The sequence below is a fragment of the Patiria miniata genome, unplaced genomic scaffold, assembly GCF_015706575.1.
Source record: "Patiria miniata isolate m_02_andy unplaced genomic scaffold, ASM1570657v1 HiC_scaffold_7, whole genome shotgun sequence".
Taxonomy (NCBI): domain Eukaryota; kingdom Metazoa; phylum Echinodermata; class Asteroidea; order Valvatida; family Asterinidae; genus Patiria; species Patiria miniata.
Window position 1 is genome coordinate 18,802,411 of NW_024037074.1, and position 23,546 is coordinate 18,825,956.

The 23,546-nt window shown below is 39.8% G+C and overlaps 2 protein-coding genes across 2 annotated transcripts; one reads left to right on the forward strand and one right to left on the reverse strand.

Annotated features, from left to right (window-relative positions):
- The first annotated feature begins 4,876 nt into the window (after positions 1–4,876).
- Positions 4,877–10,562, forward strand: LOC119746054 (kelch-like protein 29). The gene is made up of 2 exons (XM_038222822.1): positions 4,877–4,983; positions 7,812–10,562. Exon 2 carries the CDS (start codon positions 7,837–7,839, stop codon positions 9,781–9,783), a length of 1,947 nt encoding a protein of 648 aa, XP_038078750.1. The 5' UTR covers positions 4,877–4,983; positions 7,812–7,836; the 3' UTR covers positions 9,784–10,562.
- Positions 10,563–14,182: 3,620 nt separating this feature from the next.
- On the reverse strand, positions 14,183–17,767 carry LOC119746255 (NAD(P)H-hydrate epimerase-like). The gene is made up of 3 exons (XM_038223093.1): positions 17,534–17,767; positions 16,085–16,343; positions 14,183–15,732 (listed from the first exon to the last, which is right to left on the reverse strand). The coding sequence occupies exons 1-3, from the start codon at positions 17,684–17,686 to the stop codon at positions 15,515–15,517; spliced, it is 630 nt and encodes a 209-aa protein (XP_038079021.1). The 5' UTR covers positions 17,687–17,767; the 3' UTR covers positions 14,183–15,514.
- Positions 17,768–23,546: the final 5,779 nt, after the last annotated feature.

The following is a 23,546-nucleotide window of genomic DNA, read 5'->3' on the forward strand; positions in this document are numbered from 1 at the left end:
GTGGGGGATTTGATCTCCAAGAATGTCAGTGACAGTGACAGTATAACGTTACTTTTTCATGTGTTATTATACATTGACTGATGGGTTATAATTCTATCTTTTGTTTTCTCAGTTTTTAATCAGTTGTTTGTATTTTTGGCAAATCTTAAATAATTCATCTATTTCAAAGTATTCAATCAGACAATGGCATCCAAAAATCCAAATTATTAAAAGCTCGTCTCAAGCAAAACCCAAAGCAAATACGTATGAATAGATATTGTACTTCCGATGTTTTCAATATATGTCGGTATATCAAGTCAAATTGGTTACTAAATTCTGGGTTTTTGACAAGACAACTTCACCAAGTTGGACAATATTGTGGCACACTGTTTCTTGGTCCTGTGTAATTGTGACATAGATTAGTACAACAGTTATGGAATTCCAAATGTTTGAAAGTTCTTGAATGGAATGTGTTTTAAACTATGAATTTTTGCTGCCCCGTAACTTGGCATAGAACAGTATTTACAGGTTACTAGTCACCAGGGCCCAATTTCACGGCACTGCTAAGCAAAATAAAATATAATGCTTAGCATAAAAAAGCCTGGCTTACAAAAGCAGTTTACCAGCCAAAACTCCACGTGATTTTCATGCTATAGCAAATAACAGCTGAATACTAATCACAAGCAATATACATCACTTGGAGTTTTGGCTGGTAACCTGCTTTTATAAGGCAGACTTTTTTGTGCTAAGCAAATTTTTGTGCTTAGCAGCGCCATGAAATTGGCCCCAGTCTACCCAAAGGTTTTAGGTTGTTTTTTTCCTTCAAAGCACTGCATAGTCAAAAAATTGTGAATTGAGCAAGAATTTTCAGTTTGTGCTGCACCAAAGATATTGCGCTCTGGGAAATGCAGTGTAGGCATTTAATGAACATTCATGAAAATGGTGACAACTTGCTGAAATTAAATGCTAGATCGAACGGTCATGGCTGGATTTGTTTTTTAGAAGAATTACAGAATTGTTGAATACAAGTTTATTTCATTGTGGGACCATTTATAAAGCACTGCTGTGCAATCTGTGCTTTCATCATAGAAGTTGCAAATACGAGGCATATATTTTATAAGTGACAAGATCAGGCGTGGATCCAGTATGCATAGAAATAGGCAGGCGAGTGACTAGCTGTAGTTGCATTGAATTGATGATAAACCCAAATTATTTGTAGACACTCAGATCATTGGTTCTTAAAATTAGCAGTGCTACGAAATTTGCCAGAGTCTGATTATAAAATATGTATCTGCATGACACACAATCTGTTCTTTTTCCCATTATCATTATTAGAAATTCACTTGTATTATGACTTGTTTTTATATCATAATCTCTGTAAACAATTGAATGTACAATCCACGTGTTGTCTTTTTCTATTTAACACTTATTAAACAAAAGCAATATAATCATTGTAGTGGGCGAGTGCTAGACCCCCAACATAACTTACCAAAACACACGTGATTTATTGAAGTTCTAACTTCTTTTTGTGAGGGAAAATTGAGTTGAGTCCCTATAACATCACGCGGCTATTTTCGTTTCTCTGTTCACCTAGCAGTAGCCCCATAAATGTGGCCAATTTACTGGACTACCTCCGTAAATAAAGGCCACACTTGGAACATGTACCCGAATATGTAGAACTTTGTCAAGTTTTGATTTTCATATTTAGACTTTGTTTGTAGTTTATTTACACTTTAGAAGCACACTCACCCTCTTATAGCAATAGAAAAGAAGTCCAGCATTTTTCAGACGTCTATTTTTTGTGTAATTTCGTGTTGGAATTTAGATATGCAAACGTCTGCAAAGGAATCTGGGAATTACACAAAAAGTAGACGTCTGAAAAATGCCGAACTTCTTTTCTATCTCTAGGGTGAGTGTGCTTCTAAAGCACAAATAAACTACAAACAAAGTACGTATGAAAATCAAAACTTCACAAAGTTCTATATTTCTGGGTACATGTTTCAAGTGTGGCATTTATTAACGGAGGTACCGGTAGTCCAGTAAACTGGCCACATTTATGGGGCTAACCTAGCAGTTATTTGCTTGTGACAACCATTGACTGTGCTTACAACCCAAACATAAAACCTATGTGCAAACACTGCATATACATAAGCCTTAAATACAGAATGTATACACATGCAAAAGCCTAAATTAATATCTATGATTCTTTTTAGCTCTTTGTGCAGGTAAACTTAACAGTGCAATATTTATAAAAAAAAATACCCATTTTAGTTTTGACTAATACAATTAAGAAATGGTGTACAGTGTATATTGTCATTTGAAATACCATCTGTCAGTGTACATGTAGCTGCCTAGTAATCTGTGTAACTAACTTGCCTGATGTTTCGTAACTTGCCTGATGTTTGATAACTTGCAGGTCATATGCAAATGAGTCCGAGATTATTGTGTTTGGTAATATTTAACAGTCGTATAACTTAACTCCATTTATGTAGTCCAGTACTAGACGTGGAATCTAACGAAATCTAATACGGCTGTAAGATTAGAATCATTGTAAATGCACTATTCCATGTGGTAGATTTCCATTCCAATTGAGTTGAAATGATCATCAGGGCCCAGTTTCAAGGCTTTGCTAACGACAGAATTCCGCGCTTACGATCACCATTTCGTGCTAACCGTGCTAGCAGAAAAATTCCGTGCTAACCCTGTTAAGCACAGAATCCTTAGTCACAGGATGTACACATGCGCCGAAGCCAAATTCCTCGCTAACGTGTGAAGTACGCTTACCGTAAGCACGGCATTTTCTGCTATAGTAAGCAGGGATTTTTCGCTAACTGTAACTTTGTGTGACTCTGTAACTCCTGAAGACGGTCAGAGCATACTGACCGGTACGTCGAGTTTATACCTCTGGTTCTTTTCAGAACCATTCTCTTAGTTGAGAAATTATTCGCACATGGTTTTTCCGCAAACCTTTCATCATTTAGTATCTCCACCATGCAAAGCCTCAAATCTTACTTAACTTTGTGTGAGTAGAGTCAAGAAATTGGGTCCCATTTTCCAAACTTCATCGCTCTGCTAACCATAGAATTAATGCTTACAATCAACATTCTGTGCTAACAGCGCTACAAAGTTCTGTGCTTACCCTGTAAGCACAGACTCCTTAGTTACAGGATGACAGTGGATGTACGCATGCGGATAAGCCGAAACTCCTTGTTAACCTGTGAAATATGCAAACAGTAAGCACGGAATTATCTTCTTCTTCATTCATTCATTTTCATGATGACTTGATGAGTTGGGCCCAACTGTCCCTGTCGAGCGTAGTGTTGGAAAGAGATGGCCCGCTCAGACCAGTTTCTAGCTCGATGGATGTTTTCAGGGTCATGTTGGGACGACCTTTTCGTCGAGGGGCTTCAGAATTATCTGCTACAATATAAGCAGGGATGTTTTTGCCAACGGTATAAGCAGAGCCGTGAAATTGGGTCCAGATGTGTAAAGTGTAAACTAGAATGTAAAAATCCTCACAGGCAGGCAATGTACATTTAATAGTTCCTGTAAATAGTCCTGTAAAATAGCTGTAAAAACTGGATTGTTTCCAAACAACTGCATGCTGAAAACGCCATAAAAAGCAACTTAATCCTGCATGAAAATTCACGATTTTGTTTTGTTTTTGTAGCTTGCAGTATGGCCTTTTCACTTCAGTGAGCATAGAACGCATTGGAATGTTAAGATTCCTTTTTTTAAAGTTGAAAACAGAGCCATTTAATTTTGTTTGAGCACACAGAATCGACTACATTCATCACTTGTGTCTGGAAATTTGTTGATTTGTAAGAAAAAGCTGTGAAAATTAAATGATATCTTCTCCATTTTGCTTTGAAACAATAACTTTTGCCTAACAATAACAGAATTTTAGGATTGAAATACATGCCAACTTAGGGTTGACAAATTTTTGCAAGGTTGAATTTTTTTCTTGTGCAAAACTTTATCCCGATTTATCAAAAATCTTCATTTGTCACTGTATTCAAATTCATGGATCTTAACCAGAACTAAATACCAAATGCATTTAATTTAATAAATTAAATTAAGTTTTAGAGTCCCTTGTGAAAAAACACCCAGTTCATTTGTTTGGTGTATTCATGTTATATATGCATTTTTTATAAAGAATCATTTTTGCACATGAGTTTATTTGTATTGACAATATTACAAATTCTTGCCAAGTTGATAGATGCATTGCATGTTAAACTGCATTAAAAAAAAAATAGTTGGACCGTTATAATCGCTAATTACGTTTTCAGTTATGCAGAACTACTGTCAGTTGTGAAACAGGATTGCTACTTATGCTTTTCATTTGCAGAGTTTATTTTTCATTGCATTTGTTTTGTGTAGTGAAGGTTATTTTTGTGAATGCTGTATGAATTACCCATGTGTATAGTAAGTTCAATGTTGTGTGACACTGCACATAGACAGTTTGGATGAGTGCTAGGTTTTCTTTAAGTTCTACAATAAAGTAGAGGTGTAGTTGTAAGGATGCAACTCAACATGATGAAATGTAAATGGGAAGGGACAACTTGGTTCTTATTTGATTAAGCTATTACTGTAACTTTTTGTGTGTAAAATTAATGTGGGTGGGGTGTTCAGGTTGTGTGATCTCAAGGAATGAAAGTTGGTGTAGTATATGAAAATAATAAACCAGCATAATGTAGCAGAAATGAAAAAGAACAAGAACATGTTTCCTTGAATGATTTTTTTTTGTCAAGTTATATTCAGTAGAACTTGTCACCAGTCCATGGTCTCAAGTTTGGACAGGAAAATTTGTCTTGCTGTAACTGCAGGTTAGCCTCTGATATAGAGACTACCCCTTTAAAGGTAAAAATAAGAATCTAAGGACCTCTTGGTGGCGCCCTTCCAATACCGAATTTAGTTTACAGAAACTTTACATGACGGTAAGCTTTACAGCAGTAGGCCTAAATTTCGGCTGCATGGTCGGCTGCTGCTAGCTTGATATTGAAGGTACGTACTTCACATCATTATGGTGCATCATACTGGTAAAAAGCGTACTTCAGGACACCTCAATTTTTTTTCTAGTTCCGTTCAAAATGACTTTGCAAATGACTGGAAAGATTCCCATATCTCATCTGGCATGTCTGGCCATTAGGGCCTAGTACTAGTAGTAGTACACTGTACACATAATTAACAGGTAGTAACAGGAGCGTAAAAATAAAAGGGCGATCGTGAAGTGTAGGGCCCCTGTTTTGTTTTGATCAAATTTGAGTCAAAAATGTTTTTTATTGCTCAAAAATCACTTTTGCAATCAAAAGCAGACTTTTCTCAATTCGGAGTAGGGCCTAATTGCAGAATACCCCGCCACTCGGAAATACACCCCTAAATTCTCTGGCTACAAGGTAGCTGGAGCTACCCAGCCCTGAGTTTTATCATTGGGTTGTCTATTAGGGCTGGAGCGCATTTTTCTCAAAACTTGTAGTATTTGCAAAAAAATTTGGAAAATGTTCAATTTTGTCCCCGTTACACACTAATTGCAACTGCAACTCACCCCAAACTTGCCTGGAATAACCATTACACAGGTCCTTGAAGTAAAAAACGATCCACGATGAAGATTCAGCCTACAATTGCAGTGAAAACAGGAGGAATAACCGCTAACTTGACAACCTTGCTGGATTGGCCAGGACCGCTATTGGTTTGTGCACAAAAAAAATTGTGTACAATGAATGGCGGTCGATTAACAGGCACAGAGAGCGATCGCTGTCAACTACTCGTTTTGCCGGCTGTGCTGGCTGTTGGCGCATGACGTCACGCGGAAGCGTAACACCCGATAACTGTTTCATGCACTATTGGTTGCGGTTCCAGTACCAAAGCTGTGATGCGAGTGGTAAACCTTATACTAGTGCATGAAACAGTCATCGGGTGTTACGCTTCCGCGTGACGTCATGCGCCAACAGCCAGCGCAGCCGGCAAAAACGAGTAGTTGACAGCGATCGCTCTCTGTGCCTGTTAATCGACCGCCATTCATTGTACACAATTTTTTTTGTGCACAAACCAATAGCGGTCCTGGCCAATCCAGCAAGGTTGTCAAGTTAGCGGTTATTCCTCCTGTTTTCACTGCAATTGTAGGCTGAATCTTCATTGTGGATCGTTTTTTACTTCAAGGACCTGTGTAATGGTTATTCCAGGCAAGTTTGGGGTGAGTTGCAGTTGCAATTAGTGTGTAACGGGGACAAAATTGAACATTTTCCAAATTTTTTTTGCAAATACTACAAGTTTTGAGAAAAATGCGCTCCAGCCCTAATAGACAACCCAATGATAAAACTCAGGGCTGGGTAACTCCAGCTAGCTACAAGGTTGGAATCTATGGAAAAGAAACAATTCAAGTCCATGCCAGCTACGCGGATACTGAGTGGGTGTCCATTATTTGAGAACGAAGCAACACAAAAGGAAAGGGAGTTGCTGAAAAAAATTCTAAGTCCAAACCAACTACCCTGTTGGCGGCTACGCGGTTACGAAGTGGGAGTGCAATGGAGCATGACGCATAGTACATACAAGTAGCACTGAGAATGTTTATTGAGGTCAACCAACCGTAACCTCGTAGCCGGCTACGAGGTGGATAGATCGAGTGGTGGGGTATTCTGCAATTGTGCCCTCAATTCTAATGACACCCGCATGACCCGTTTTGCGATTTTGAACAGGTTCTTGGGGTAGAATTTAAATAACGATTTTCCTGCGCAGTTTGTGCCTTGCGATTCAGCGCGCCGTGCGTGCTCAGGGTACATCATGCCGTGATCGCATTTTTATTTTCGGGTCGCGGGTTGTCGCCGCGCTGTCATTGTCATTTTACCCCCAAATTTCCCTCAAAAAGTCAAAACCCTGCCCTCTATCTATGACATACCTGTTTATACCCCGCAAAATTGTTTGCTGCTACAAAAAACCAACTAAGTACAAAAATACATCAAAACACAGACATTTCCCACAGAACCGCTGCACAGTTTGCCCCTAAACTCCGTACTATACCTCTTGACAAACTCGCGTAAGTTGCGCCTAACAAACATCGGTGGATTCTGTCGGTTTTTAGGCCAAAATGATGAAAAATATGCCCTTTCCGCACTGAGCCAACCTTACACTTGAAACGTGCACACAGAATGATCATTTCGCTTGTACAAGTGAAATGATAGTATGCGCATGCGTACAAGTGCAAGTACCATATCCCCCCACCCAGCGGCGCGTGCCGAGCGAACCGAAAATCATTGATCGATCATTCTGCGTGCACATTTATCATTAACACCAACTATTCAGTTAAATCCCGAAACATAAAAGTGTGTTTTCTTTCTCTTATAGTGGAACAGGGTCCTAAACATCAGTTTCACCCATTTATTACGTAGTCCGAAAAGTTGGAACTCTCAATACTGAATATGAGAGCCCAGAAACTTAAGAAACTTGCGAAACAAGAAATTAGACTGGCACATGGAACGACCAGTCCAACACTCCTTCAGTACTGCATCAAACAACTGTGTTAACAAACAAACAATATGCACCCAGTCTCTGTTTTCTTTTCTACACATTGCCATAGTCATGCCACCAGACTACTAAAGGGTCAATCTTTTCAAACAGTTTGAAATGACCAATCTAGTCTTGATACCACTTGGCTCCACATTTGAAGAAAAAAACACTTTTTATGTTGTTGTGTGGGGGATCAGGTGGAAAATTAAGTTGGCTTTAAATGGACTATTGTCATAGTCCAACATGTTTCATCACAGTTTAGAAGCTATAACAATATGAACCAAACTCCTGAAATACACATATCTCCTGTTGATTTTTTCTTTCTTCAGACTTCATATCCAGTAACACGTCATCATGAGCAGCTTGGGTGACAATTCGCTACGCCCACCTGACAAGCCGGATCCAGACCTTGATATCGACACCAGCCTGGTCCAACTTGACCTGAGTGACCCTGACCCCTCTGACCCTAATCTCACTAACGGAACCAGGGAGAACCAACCCCAGTCTGCTCCACAGACTACTGAGGTTGAGGAGGAGTGTGAATATTTCGAGAGTCCCGTACCTGAACACAGCAATGTCATTCTCGCGCAGCTCAACAGGCAGAGACTTGACGGCCGATACCTGGACTTTCGACTGGACTGTAACGGTGTCACGCTGTCGTGTCATAGGTGTGTTCTAGCTGCCAGCAGCCCCTACTTTGACAAGGCTCTGACGGAACTGGAGGAGGATCGAGACTGGCTCTGTTTGGACCACTTGAAACCTTTTGCCCTGAAAGCTGTTCTGGAGTTTATCTACAGTGGGAAGATCAAGCTCTGTGAAGCAACGGCAGCTAGTGTGCTTAGCGCTGCGTGCATCTTGGATTACCATAATATTGTCGATCTGTGCTGCAGTTACATCAGTGGTTTAATCCGTCCTGGGAACTGTCTGGGCATCTTCAAGCTCTCTCAGGAACACGGATGCTCCGAGTTGCAGAGGACTGCATGGCAGTTTGCCCTCGACAGTGCCGAGGATGTTTTTGGACAGGTTGAATTTCTTGATCTCTCAGTGGACCATTTGGTTGAGTTGATCTCAGATGAGGGGTTGAATGTGGAGATAGAGGACGTGGTGTATGAAGCTGTCCTGAGGTGGGTGGAGAATGACATGAGTAACCGTGCCCCGGATCTATGGAACATCTTACAGTACGTCCAGCTGCCCCTCCTTAGCAATAGACTCTTTTCGAGCAGTCTTGAATCTCACCCGCTCATCATCAACTGCGAAAAATGCCGGCAGCTGGTCAAGGAGGCTAGAAACCTGCGGGACCTGGCTCTGAAAGGGAAGGACACTCACAGCGAGTCGCTGAAGCCACGACCATCGATGATGAAGGATGTCCTGGTCGTCGTTGGCGGAATGGAAACCAGTCGACAGTGGGTCAAGGATGTGAGTTACTACGACCCAGCTGCCGAGACGTGGGAGACCCTATCGACGCTCCCCTTCTCACAGACCGATTACAGCGTCGCCTCTTTGAACGACGACGTTTACATCAGCGGCGGCTTCAAAATGGGAAGCGCCACATCAGAGGTCTGGTGCTACAAGACCGCACATGACAAGTGGATGGAAGTCTCCAATCTCAAGCTGGCTCGTTTCAACCACACCTCGACTGGACTGGATGGAATGCTGTACGTGGTGGGCGGGGAAACCGACGACGTAGGACTGACAGAGATTGAAAGGTATGATCCCCAGAGGAACATATGGGAAATCATAGGCGAAGCGAACCCAACGCAGAGTAACCTGACTGTTGCCGGACTCAACCAGAAACTGTACATCGTTGGCTGGCTGGTGCATGCTCAACTCATGTGCGCCGTGCAGTGCTTCGACCTCAAAACCAAAGAATGTATGATACAACCCTGCTCGGGGCTCAACCGACAGATGTTCAACGTCGTCACGTTCCAAGACTTGATTTACATACTCGGAGGAAGCCGTATCAAAGAGGTCGCGATCTACGACCCGGAAACCTATCAATCGGTCAAGGCGGAACCGATGAAGTACAAGCGCAACACACCCAGCGTGGCAGTCGTGGGACGCCGACTGTATGTCACGGGGGGCGAGCTCCGACATCACCTGACCAAAGTGGAGGTCTTTGATCCCGGCAATAATTCCTGGAGTGTGGTTCCACCGATGCCTAAGGCACTGTGCTTCCATGGGTGTGTGGGCATCAGGAAGTACCTTGGCCCACCATACGTAGAGCCCACCAGACGAGATGTTGCAGCAGGTAGTGGAGAATGTCATGAGGTCTTTGCAGATGTCATTGACGTCTCCACCTAAGCCAAGTTTTTTTTAAATTGGCTCAAGAAGTCAGGGTTTTCATGAAAAAAAAAGAACTTTTTTTTCTTGCCCATGCAGATATGTATTCAAGTGTGTTGATGCATTTTCTGTTGTTATCATCCATCTTTTTGGATAATACAAAATGTTATGCTGGATAATATACTTTGATATGTACGTAGTGTTCCGGAGTACGGTATATACAATGTATCTGGAAATTAGTTGAACTTTGCTGCGTGCGTGTCTTTGATGCATTGGTTATAAAAAGAGTGCTATTTTCTCTGTTAAACAGTCATGTTGTACATTTATATAGATGAAATTGTTTGGGCTGTGTTGGAAAAGATGTACATTTTCTGCTATTGATTGATTGCTAAGTGTGAAGACTTGGTATTTTACTTAATTTTATTTTGACTTGTATTTTATACGCCTAAAGTTGTGTTCTTATTGGACCTTTTTGGTAAAACTAAATGGATGCTGTTTTCAACCTTACAGCATCTTGTGACAACTTAACCAAATTAAGTCCAGTGTGAACAGCAGTTAAACTTCCCAAATTGTCAAGTGTTGACTGTCGATTGAAATTTTATAGTCGGAAGTCCGCAGTGGCACGTACATTGTTAGGGTTAAGAGAAACTTTCTTTTCAATTTTGCAATTCTTTTTCAAAGTTTGGTGTGAAATTTCTAATTTTGAAACGAAGTGTGCTAGCTTGATTTGACTGCATTAACTGTCATCTGTTTGAGTGCCTTTTAATTGGCGATCCCAAATAAATGGGTTGTTCGTTAAATTTGGGGTCCAAAAAATTTTCCCGCGCCATTTTCGGCCAAAATTGAAAAAATTGCAAGGGGTTAGCCTTACTTTTTGGTCAAATTTGGCCAAAAATTGATTTTCTCCAAAAAACTCAAAATTCCAGTTGGAATGTGCTCTAGGGACCCACAGGAATCTTCCTTGCAATTTTCAAGCAATTTCATTTTTCGGCCGAAATTGAAAAAATTACAAGGGGTTAGCCTTACTTTTTGACCGAATTTGGCCAAAAATTGACTCTTCTCCAAACAACTCAGAAATGTCTTTGGATGCAAGATGAACATCAATCGACCTTCAAACACTAAACACATTGAAGATTTGGGCAAAAAATCATCGACTTATTGAGACAAAAAATAATAATTTTCACTAATTTTGAAAAAAAAGTATCGAAGCTAATTTTCTTTAAAACGCCCAATCTGTCCAAAATTGCAGTTCCAATGTGCTCTAGGGACCCTCCTGCATCTTTCCTGCAAGTTTCAAGCAATTTCATTTTTGGCCAAAATTGAAAAAAAATTGCAAGGGGTTAGCCTTACTTTTTGATCAAATTTGGCCAAAAATTGACTTTTCTCCAAATAACTCAGCAATGTCTTTGGATGCAAGAGGAACATCAATCAACCTTCAAACACTAAACATATTGAAGATTTGGGCAAAAATCTTTGACTTATTTAGACAAAAATTAATAATTTTCACTAATTTTGACCGAAATTATCCACGCTAATTTTCTTTTAAACGCCAAATCTGCCAAAAATTCAAGTTCAAATGTGCTCCAAGGACCCTAAAGCATCTTCCTTGCAAGTTTCAAGCAATTTCATTTTTCGGCCAAAATTGAAAAAATTGCAAGGGGTTAGCCTTACTTTTTGATCAAATTTGGCCAAAAATTGACTTTTCTCCAAACAACTCAGAAATGTCTTTGGATGGAAGAGGAACATCAATCGACCTTCAAACACTAATGATATTGAACATTTCGTCAAAAATCATCGAATTATTGAGATAAAAATTAATAATTTTTCACTAATTTTGACCAAAATTATCGACGCTCATTTTCTTTAAAACGCCCAATCTGTCCAAAATATCAGTTCGAATGTGCTCTAGGGACCCTCAGGCATCTTTCCTGCAAGTTTCAAGCAATTTCATTTTTCGGCCAAAATTGAAAAAATTGCAAGGGGTTAGCCTTACTTTTTGATCAAATTTGACCAAAAATTGACTTTTCTCCAAACAACTCAGAAATGTCTTTGGATGCAAGAGGAACATCAATCGACCTTCAAACACTAAGTATATTGAAGATTTGGGCAAAAATCATCGACTTATTGTGACAATAATTAATAATTTTCACTCATTTTGACCAAATTTATCGACGCTAACTTTCTTTAAAACGCCAAATCTGTCCAAAATTCCAGTTCGAATGTGCTCTAGGGACCCTCAGGCATCTTCCCTGCAAGTTTCAAGCAATTTCATTTTTCGGCCAAAATTGAAAAAAATTACAAGGGGTTAGCCTTACTTTTTGATCAAATTTGGCCAAAATTGACTTTTCTCCAAACAACTCAGGAATGTCTTTGGATTGAAGAGGAACATCAATCGACCTTCAAACGCTAAACATATTGAAAATTTCGTCAAAAATCATCGAATTATTGAGATAAAAATTAATAATTTTCACTAATTTTGACCGAAATTATCGACGCTAATTTTCTTTAAAACGCACAATTTGTCCAAAATTCCAGTTCGAATGTGCTCTAGGGACCCTCAGGCATCTTCCCTGCAAGTTTCAAGCAATTTCATTTTTCGGCCAAAATTGAAAGAAATTGCAAGGGGTTAGCCTTACTTTTTGATCAAATTTGACCAAAAATTGACTTTTCTCCAAACAACTCAGAAATGTCTTTGGATGCAAGAGGAACATCAATCGACCTTCAAACACTAAGTATATTGAAGATTTGGGCAAAAATCATCGACTAATTGTGACAATAATTAATAATTTTCACTAATTTTGACCAAATTTATCGACGCTAACTTTCTTTAAAACGCCAAATCTGTCCAAAATTCCAGATAGAATGTGCTCTAGGGACCCTCGGGCATCTTCCCTGCAAGTTTCAAGCAATTTCATTTTTCGGCCAAAATTGAAAAAAATTGCAAGGGGTTAGCCTTACTTTTTGATCAAATTTGACCAAAAATTGACTTTTCTCCAAACAACTCAGAAATGTCTTTGGATGCAAGAGGAACATCAATCGCCCTTCAAACACTAAGCATATTGAAGATTTGGGCAAAAATCATCGACTTATTGTGACAATAATTAATAATTTTCACTAATTCTCGTCGAAATTTTATTTGGGATATATTTATTCCTCTACCTTGGTGTATATACATGTATATATCATAAACAAATTTCAGGACTTAGTAAATGCTAATTTCACAGCCATATCCACGGTAACAATTCCTCCGTTTGAAAAGTTCCAAAATGTTTCCATAGTCTGGGCTTGCTGGAGATTATCGTTTATTTTCGTCTTAATTCCTCACAATCGTGTTGATGGAGAAGTGCCTGAAATATTTGAGCAAATAATTGGCCAGAAGTGAGCCTGCGAACAGACATATACATCCTTCAAACATAAAACCCACAACACTCGCCATTCTCTCAAGTTTCCGATGAATAATCACGTTTTCGTTCCGTTCTGTGTCCATTGCATTTTTAGGACTACAAAATAAAGTACAGGCCTTAACTTTGCAACAGGGACCATTAGAAATGGTACACGTATGGGATAGGTATACAGCTCAGAAAATGTCGCCTATTGACCCACAATTGTGCATTATTTCATCGGGTGCATTATTTGTTACAACTGATAATGTAGTAACCAATGAATAATGTATCACCAACCGATAATGACACACAAAATGACCAATACTGTATCACTAACTGATAATGTAACAGAAATTGACCGATAGTGTAGTAAATGTACTACACAGTCGATTGTTGTTACATTATCGGTCTTAACCGGTAATGTAGCAAATATTAACCGATAGTGTAGTAACATTAACTTCACTATCGGTCAATTTTTGTCACATTATCGGTTAGTGATACAGTATCGGTCAATTTGTGTGACATTATCGGTTGGTGATACATTATCCGTTGGTTACTACATTATCAGTTGTAACACTATAAGCAATGTACATGTACATCTCATCTCACGACACATCCAAATATTGAAATGTTTATGTTAGTCTGGTGAAATTATTCACACAAAATGGTGGTTTGGTAGGCAAATTTTCCGTGGGCATACCATTTCTAATGGTCCTTTTATATAGACACAATATGGAATTAAAAAATGTGTTGATGCCAAAGCACCTGGATACCAAAATACCTCGATATTATACAAATATTGAATGCTTCGAGTGGTGTAGTAAAACTAGCCTCCCGAGGTGATCCATGGACCATTCTATTTTCCCGAGGCGAAGCCGAGGGAAAATAGAATGGTCCATGGATCACCGAGGGAGGCTAGTTTTACTTAACCACGAGATAAAGCATTCAATATTTGTTTTATAACACTTCACCCACAGATTCTGCTTGATTTTAATATTTTAAATTATTTAAAATCTGAACACAGTTGAAATATGCTAGATTCACTTACAGTCCAGTAAGGTATTTCATAACAGTTTGGTAGTTTTGTTTTTTGATGTTTGCAAATGTTGTATAGTACCTTTAACATTTTAAGCCTTTCATGGTTCTGTTCCACTCTACCTTCAGAACTTATTATACCTTCGCAACGCCAAACCAAGCTTAAAGTCATCTGGCAGGTTGCTTTCACTTCCCCAAACTCGCCGTACCACCAACACTGACATAGACTTTTTCAAATGTTGCACCCCTGCTCTGGAACACAGCAGATCTCACAGTGACAAAAACCATCACACTCTTCACACATACTCACTGAAACTTGATACGCATCTTTTCAAGCTTGCTTTCCCCATCAACTACAGTTTTGCTTTCTTTCTACTTAATCTAGGTGAACCCCTCTGAATGGCCTTCAGAAAAATGTGCCCTTTAATTTGTATTGTTAAATATTTTGTAAGCATCTCAATTCACAGATTTAAAGTACCCGCAGATTTAAGAGCTTTTGTTTCCTTCACATAAATTCTAGAAAAGTTTCACTTAAAAAAACACAGTACTGTATGTTTGAAAATGAACTCTACTGAACATGAATCCTAGTGGATTGTTCCGTTAACAGAAAGTCAAGGAAATAGTTTTGCGTATCGTCGGAGTAAATAACAAATACTACTTTTATATCACATAATACCTACTTCACAATTGTAATGAATTTTGTACACAATCCAAATTTCTACAGTTTTAGACTCCCGGAGTTGTAGTCAAATCACAAGTAAAGAGTACGGTCAACTACAGGGAATGAACAGTGGCCAACAAAATATGCTTTTAATTGTCACAATTCAATTCAATAGCTTAAATGTATCGCTGGAGTTGACACTGGATGATGTGATAGACTTGTGATTTGAAAAGTCGACAACTCTGCAAATTTCCTTATATAGGTATGTACAATAAATTTGATCTTTATACACGTGCTCGATATAAATCTAACAGTTAGCTCTCTTAGTGTCCCTCACACTGCCACAAGAGGGCAGCATACAAATGCCAAGAAGCAAAGTAAGGCCGCGTTCGAATTGATTGGGTACGTCTGAAAATCACACGCGCACGTGGACTGGAAGTGGCTGCAGCCATTTCCCATAGACCAGTGTGTTGTTTTTAGCCGTATCCAAGTGATTCGAAACGGCTTCTAGAGCTATGGCTACGTCTATTGTCAGCTTGTCCCCACGTAGTTGCAATGGACGAGGACCTCGAACAATAGCTCCAGACAAAGAGTTTCGGATGCGGCTTAATTAACAAATATGTAAAAACAAGTAAAATATTAATTCACCTAGACAGACATTTGTTGTGTGTGCCTATATTGACGATTTTATAACTAGCTCTACTACACAGTCTGTTCCTGGGTAATCGGGGAGAGCGAGCTGATATTTGTGGGCTAGCTCGGGAGGCACGAAGCGACCTCCCAGGTAGTGGTGCTTGCCCTTGAAATGCTCGGCCGACTTCTTGGGCGCGGTCAGTGAGATGAGGAGGTCGGGCTTGAGACCATCTTCGCTACCTTTCTCCACATCCCAGCCTGGAGAGAACAGGTGGAGAGTAAACGAGAAACTAAATTAACCACATTGACTGCAAACACTTGTTTGTCCTTTACTTTTTAGGAGTATGGAGTACCGAAGTGTGACGTCATTTAGAACCAGAAAGTGTAGTGCAAAGGAATGGAGTAAGCGCCATGTTGGTTCACGGGCTGAATCACGCGCTAATGTCTTTCACACACATTTTGTGCGCGTGACGTAGTCACTTCGTTACTCCATTTCTTGATGAACCACAAACTGACCAGTTGTAATTTTAAGGGGGAAAATAAGCTTTGACAAAGAAAACCCAAGACTCTAGGTCCGAAACTCTGGATTCTCATTTCAAACGGGGGGTACCTGAGGGAATGTCGATGCTGCACAGCGGAATCGTGATGTTCTTCAGCGATTTGATGACTTCGTCGAAGGGCGCCCTCGCCTGGCCCGAAAAGCTGAAGCCGAAGATGGCGTCCACGACCAAGTTGTAGCTCATGTCGATGAGGTTGCTGGAGGGCAGATAGGACAGGAAAGGGACGTCCATGTGCTTGCATTGCGTGCTGAGGTTCTTGTAGAGCTGAACGTCCTTCTGCTTGGGGTAGTAGATGGATGGTAGATAGCCCTGTTGAGGAAGAAACGTGGGGAAAAGTGTTGGCCCAATTCCATGGGGATGCCGAGTACTGATACATGGGTCGTTTTATCAATTTTTTTTTCCCGTCCCTGTAACATACCTGACATCTACGGTTTTATACTTCCGATGCACTCCATAATGCAGTCGGCCAAGAGTGATTATGAATAGCAAACTAACTACCCAATAAAGAAAAAATTGTTTGAAGTCACTCTTAATGATGCTTGAATGGCAAATTACAAAGTATCAAGGTAACAGGGACAGGGAAAATGTCTCACTTTTGACCCTAAATTTATAGAATAACCCATGTGTATTTACTCAGCACAGAAAATGTTGGCTTATATCTAAAAACAGGCTATCGTTCAAAATGTCATGCAGTGAATATTGCATGTGACAGGCTCTCAGCTGATTTTGACTTAACATGTAAATTTGCTTAACATTATATTTTCAGTACGCCAGGGGTCCAATTTCAACAGGGCAAGTAAAAAACAAACCGAAACCCAAATGTTAGAACTATTGTTTTAGTGAAGCTCTGCATGCAGCACTTTATAAATCTAGGATATGAAAGCCCAATTCATTAGCTTTCTTTTAGTACCAGTACAAGAATCATTCCAACCACTCATGTACTTTCAACTTACAGAGTTCTAAACACAACCACCGTTTTAAAGTTCTGTCCAAGAATCACAAAAAGGTGTGTGTTCTTTCAGCAAAACAAACACAATTCACACACATCCATCCCTATGTGATTTGTTTTTGTTTCACTGAAAGAACACTGAACTTTTTTGTGATCCATGGACAGAACCTTAAAACGGTGGTTGTGTTTAAAATTCCGTAACTTGAAAAGTACATGAGTGATTTGAATGATTCTTGTACTAAAAGAAAGCTTATGAATTGGGCTTTCATATCCTCGATTTTGAAAGTGCTACATGTGCCCCAGGCACACCTTCAATGATTAATTTCTTCGGAATGACACCATTTCAGGGAACTAATTTCACAAGGTATTTGGTACCAGTCCTATCTTCACTTTGAGCAATGAGTATCTCTTTAACTTGTTAGACTGTATGTTTCTGGGTAATTGCAAATGTTCCTACGCGCCTTTAACATTTGCAATCTCACAAAACATTCAATGGCCTGCAGTTTTATCAACAAAATGAGCTGCGTGAATGCAGCTAATGCCTACTTACAAACAGTTTGAGATGTCTAGCACAGACCAGGCCGTCCCCGCCGTTGTTGCCCGGCCCGCAGCAAACTAGCACCGTGGGCTCAGACTTGGTGAAGCTGTTGATGGGGTACGCCCGGGCAATGGCCGTGGCACAGCTCAGCCCGGCTAGCTCCATCAGCTGGTCCACGCTGTAGCAGTACGTGGAGAATAACTCCTCATCGATGGCTATTGCTTCCTTTTGACTGCAGAAATGGAGAGAGGATATGAGACAAAGTTAACAAGTGACGCTGAAGTCATTTTGATAGAATTTTCTGTAGTTGGAGAGATACAATTTGCGTGAATGCAAATGCAAAGCAAAAAGTGAATTTGACGTCAACAAACATTCCCTGTCAAATTTGCCGGAGTTGAAATGTCTTCAACTCGTGCGAATTTGAAGTGCGAAAGGTTCCTGTGATTTTACCAAGTCACATTTGCGTTGGCTTTTGTGCTGAGTATCTACACGATCCTTAAAACAAACAAATGACAAAAACAACCCAATCAATCTGCAGGAAAATGTGGCACAGTGTCTCAATTGGCAGAAAAAGATTTTCATTTTGAAACTGTTGGGAAGATTTTAACTTTTCACTTCCAAGGCATTTTTGCAAGAACCGCCCCCCCCCCCGCCCCTAGTCTGCAGGAAAATGTAATACACTCCCTCAACCGACAAAACCAAATTTGACTTAACAACCCTTATTATTTCCCCGATGGCACCCTTTAGTCGTGATCAAAAATCCTAACAACTAATAAAACCAACATACTGCATAGAATTTTCAAACTGTATTTTATAATCAATACAATTCTATTCTGATGTCATTCCCGGGAAAAATTGGGATCATCTCTAACAGATAAGCATGCAAATTACGCCAAATACTTCCCTAGTGAGTAGTGACTTTGCCCCAAGGATTTTCTGGGGCTAAGTAAGAAAGGATGCCCTAGAAAAGCAAGAAAATTTAAACACGGAGAAAAACAAAAAAATGCCAAACAGTTAGTCTTGACAAATGCAGGCAAAAACCCCGGTGAACTTTTGTGACCGCAATTAAGATTTCCCAAAGGGGGATGGTAGCATCAGGTATTCTCTGAACACCGATGCATGGGGAAAGCTCTGCGATACACCATTATCAGTCCGTTTCAGGTTAATGAATGACGCACTCGCAAATTTTGACACGGCAAATTTATCTTCATATCTTGAGACGCTCCATCCGACATTATTGCTTTTCTTGTCCGTCCATGCACGTTAACAACCATAAAAAAACCAACCCAAAAAAGGTTGGTCACTTGTACATCACAACCACATTTCTGTGGTGTGTCTTAAAGACTTCATTTCCAAATTCTAGTCCTTGACGCTACCTGACATTCTAGAAAATAACCACGCATCAGACATGACTACATTTTACAGAAACGTGACATGTCAGTAGTTCTTCTTATTATGTCTTTTGTCACGTGCGTGATGCACTCCTTGGCCTAATGACTGCATTTACTGCACAATCAATCCCCCCTGGAATTGCAAAATATCTTTTTTCTCTCAAAGAGCACAACACCATCCCCCATTGGGATGAAAAAGTGATCAATTTTAGGATGAAAAGCTGCAAGACTTTCCAAAGAATGCTTCTATTCTCAACTATGGCATATACATGTACGTATTGCATTTGATGTCTTGCGCTATGGCATCTACGTCTTCCAATAAATGCATCTATTGTGACTACAAAAATAGAAACCAATTGAATTGCCTGACTGCTTATAACATAAACTGACAATACATGGTTTTTCTTGCCATACCATAATCAAATTTAAGAAAATTTAATTTGGTTTTAAAGGTAAAAATACAACATTTGCTTTTGCTGTAATTTTCAGAAATGGATGGATTTGGGGGTTAGTATTTTATAGCAATACCGTTACACACTGACCTGTCTAAAGTTCTGCGTTTATATATTGGAAACAACCCCCCCCCCAAAAAAAAATGCTGTTCTTGTAGTCTGGTTCCCTGACCCTACTTCAGACGAAACAGAGCAAGATGTTGGAGAATCGCAGGTCAGGGAACCATACTAGCTGGCTGGCACCCATTCACCGATGTGTATAACTGATTGGAAACAAAATGTGGACTAGCTAAATTTGGTAAATTGGGGGCAGTATTTGAAGGAAAAAAAAAATTTCTAATGATGACCAGCTGACCGACCATCATTGGAAATTGATACAAAAAATCCACTTTTCTTGAAAATGTCAGCACACCAGGTACCATGATTTTTACAGGATGCTTGAGACTGTCATTCACTAACAGTAAAGTAAGGTATTTCATAATAATTTGGTAGTTTTGTTTTTTGATGTTTGCAAATGTTGTACATGTATATTACCTTTAACCAAAACTGCAACATTCGTCTCTATATCAACATTGCGTACAGTACTAACCCAATCAGTAACCAAACAACTGAAAACATCACTGTACACAGTCTTTCCTGAAATGTGAGATAGCTTGAGATAAATTTTCATCAAATTACTGTTTTGAGGTGTACACTACAGTGATGTATTCTCCGTTCAAAACAAACCGCTCCTTCGTGAGAATAATAAAATCACCTGCTTTAAAATAAAATTTTTTAAAAATTCATGAACCTTTCTTTCCGCTAAGATTAAACCTGACAAATATCCCTAGTGGGCAATGGCAGGTCAAAACACAATGCACTACAAAAGAACTTACACGGCACAAAAAACAAGCTTAAATACACGAACAGGCTTTTAAAAATCTCTTTAAAATCGTTCTTTGATATTTAGGAAGAAATCTTCTGAGGATTACTCGGAGGTATTGCAGGGGCTCCAAAAATCCCCCAGGGATACAAGATGAGCTGTTCTTTTAAAGGAATAACCAGATGAGGTTTCTTTTGGTTATTTTTTGTGGTTTTTTTTGTTGCTGTGCTTTCATTAGAACCGACGTCAGTCGTCCCAATGCCTGCAGCACCTGGTGGCAATTCGGAGTTATCTAACGGAGGCAAATGGGGCAACAAATTCGTTGGTTATAGATGAACAAACAAATAAAATGATGGCCTATGGTTTGCACAGGTGTGGTCTCACTACTAATGAAGGTTCGAGATTGTCTTTTGAGATTTGAAACGGAACTTACTGAAATTTATAGACATGTTCACGAAAGCTTTTATTGAGAATGTCAGAAATCCTTTAAAAAATTTTTGTACATAACAAAAGAAAAGGGGACATTAAATCGCAGGAATTTTACGGGACTGTATTGTAAGTCCGATAAGTCCGAGGCCACATAAGCCTGACACCGCATAAGAGCAAAATTTTGGAATTATGAGGTGTCGGATCTATGAGGCATTGAACTTCACCTCATAATTCCGAAAACAGACAAACGATGTTTCGGACAAACAATGTTTCGGACAGTAAATGAGGTGTCAGGCTTACGAGGCGTCGGACATATGGGCCTTTATTTGGTTGGGGGATGAGATTTTGTCGAACTTATGAGGCGTCGGACCTACCGGTATGAGGCGTCAGACTTATGCGCGGAGCCCATTTTATAACTGTGACATTTTGGTTAAAACAGGTAAGGAGATAGAGTAAAATAAAAGAATATAAATGAGCCACATTTGGAGATGTTCCAATGCCATCAACAATCGATGTACATACATGTAGCGGAAAGTAAAAGTTTAAAGAAGCTTCCAGTACAGCATGTCCTGCAATGTGCTTTGTTTGATTATGCCATAATGGCCCCTGTGTCAGGGATGTTCATCTGTCTAGTCCTGCCGTAACTCTTTATGGTTATCCTGATACCTTCACTATCACCTAAGACACGGTAATTTTCCCAGCAGGCAGGTGCGGAAGTAATCAAGAAACCGGCGAGCCGTGCGGAAACGGTGAGCTAGGTCTCACGCTTCGAGTAACCATGGCCTATTTCTTCTAAACACACACATTAAAGACGCAATTTGGTAAGATTGGAAAAGGTGTTTGATGCAGGCTTGACCTGAAAAATAATCCTGATTGCCCATCTCCTGCATGATTACTGTTCATTCCCCCCCCCCTTCCTTCACCTTCAAAAACCAACTGACGTCCAATGTTCATATTCCTAACCGATAGAGGGCAGTTTCTACCAGTATTTTGGGGTTTTCATTCAATCTTGAAATCTGTGTTATCTATAACAATATTAGGATGTGACTGGAAAGGTAGTATTTGGTCCACTAAACTTACCACAACAAAAAAATTCCACCTCACTCTTATTAGGTGCGTTCTAAGCGTGAAAGCGTATGAATCAAACAACTTTTGTGACGTCATGAGAAGCACTCGCACTGCAAATTCGCAAATATTGCACACATTCCAAATTTCGCAGTGAATGTTTCCTGATGTCATATTTGCGTCACGTACGTATGAACCGGGTTTTAGTCATCCCGGTACTGCCCGCCCAAACTGCCCAGCCAATACTTGTACCACTCCAGCACTGGTTTTATGGAATCATTTGGGGAATGAATACAATGTAATACGATGTAGTATACTAAATACAGCCTGTCTCAAAAAAAATGGTACAATCAGAAAAAAAAATTGGTTAAATATGAAATTTCAAACTAAGTCATTCTTACTTGGCATAATATTAAAGAACAAAGACTGGGCTTTCCAATAGTGTTTGTTTGATCTTATTTGCTTTTGTCAATTCAGAGATATAATCAATTTAGTGCGATACACCAAAATCGATTTTGTGCCACTTTTATGCATGGGCAGAGTTGTTTCGAGTACTGTGGCACAAACTTGATTTTTGTGTTCCGCAGTAAACTGGAGTTCTCTGGATTGACAAAAGCAAATGAGATGAAACAAAAAGTATTGGAAAGCCTGGTCTTTTTTCTTAAATGTGATGCTCAAAACGACTTACTTATGTTGAGATTTAATATTGAAAAAAAAAATCGTTTTCAATTGTACCATTTTTTTTTAGACAGGCTGTACTACTGTACATGCATGATATATGTACATGTACATGTATGTACAGGCTTTTAGACTAGATTTACCGGTAGCTACAGATGCATTGTGGACCACTTACAAATTGGATCTACATGGCAGCTTTGCTTGGGATTAACTGTAACATGTAATTCCAATGTGGATTGTTATTGCTGTCTATGTACGACTCACACACAGGACATTAAACCCGAAGCCTGGGGGGGGGGGGCTGTGATAAACTGTGACACTTCCCAGCCAAACTGTCTTCATGTCTTATTCATATGTTTGCGATGTGTACCAGAATGATTCCTGTCGCACACAGAATCTCTCCGAAACCCTCCGGGTTATTTACATTGGATCAGAAAAGTTGCCGACCAGACAGGAGAGAAGATGGCCTCTAAGCACCAATGATGGAGGGGTTGGAACAAGTCAGACGGAAAAAATAATAATAATGTGTGTGTGTAGACAGGGGGAGAATTTTGAAATTAATTGCCAGTAAGATATACTTGTGACTGCAAGAGAGCGGTTGTTTGTGCACGGATAATGATATCGTTGGAGAGCGCAGATTGCCTCGGTGGCGTCAGGCAGGAAGGTAGGGTATTATGTTGAAATGGATATCACCGTCTCCACATCAGCATCAGCATCACCATCATTATCATCTTCATCATCTACGCTGTTTTTACCATGTCCAGGTATCATCTTTAAGGCATGCTAACACTTGGAGCAAACGAGATGCGAGCTTGTGGTGTCGCCAGTTTTCTCACTGCGAAACTGCTAAAGTTCCTCACATTTCATCTCTTCTAACATTGGGTTTGGACCTTCGCCGACATAGTTTGCGTGACATGTACTTGATGCTATCCGAGACCTTGCTAGAAATAATTCATATGTTTGCTCCGGTGGGACTTGAACCCATGACCTCCTGCTTACTAGTGCAGACTTCTTACCACTCTGGAAAGTTCTGCTGCTAAATTTTCATGAATACAATTCACTGATGCATGTAAACGTATGAACCGACCTTAATAGCCTTCAAGTTGGAGCAATTTCCCCAAAGATCTGCTCTCAGCAATCTTGCCTCT

Excerpts from the sequence above, each read along its gene's own strand:
- LOC119746054 (XM_038222822.1), top strand. The coding sequence starts at position 7,837 with ATGAGCAGCTTGGGTGACAATTCGCTACGCCCACCTGACAAGCCGGAT.
- LOC119746255 (XM_038223093.1), bottom strand. The coding sequence starts at position 17,686 with ATGGAGCTAGCCGGGCTGAGCTGTGCCACGGCCATTGCCCGGGCGTAC. Across the intron at positions 16,344-17,533 it reads CTAGACATCTCAAACTGTTT|GGCTATCTACCATCCATCTA; the intron begins GTAAGTAGGCAT and ends CTTCCTCAACAG. Across the intron at positions 15,733-16,084 it reads CAGCATCGACATTCCCTCAG|GCTGGGATGTGGAGAAAGGT; the intron begins GTACCCCCCGTT and ends TGTTCTCTCCAG.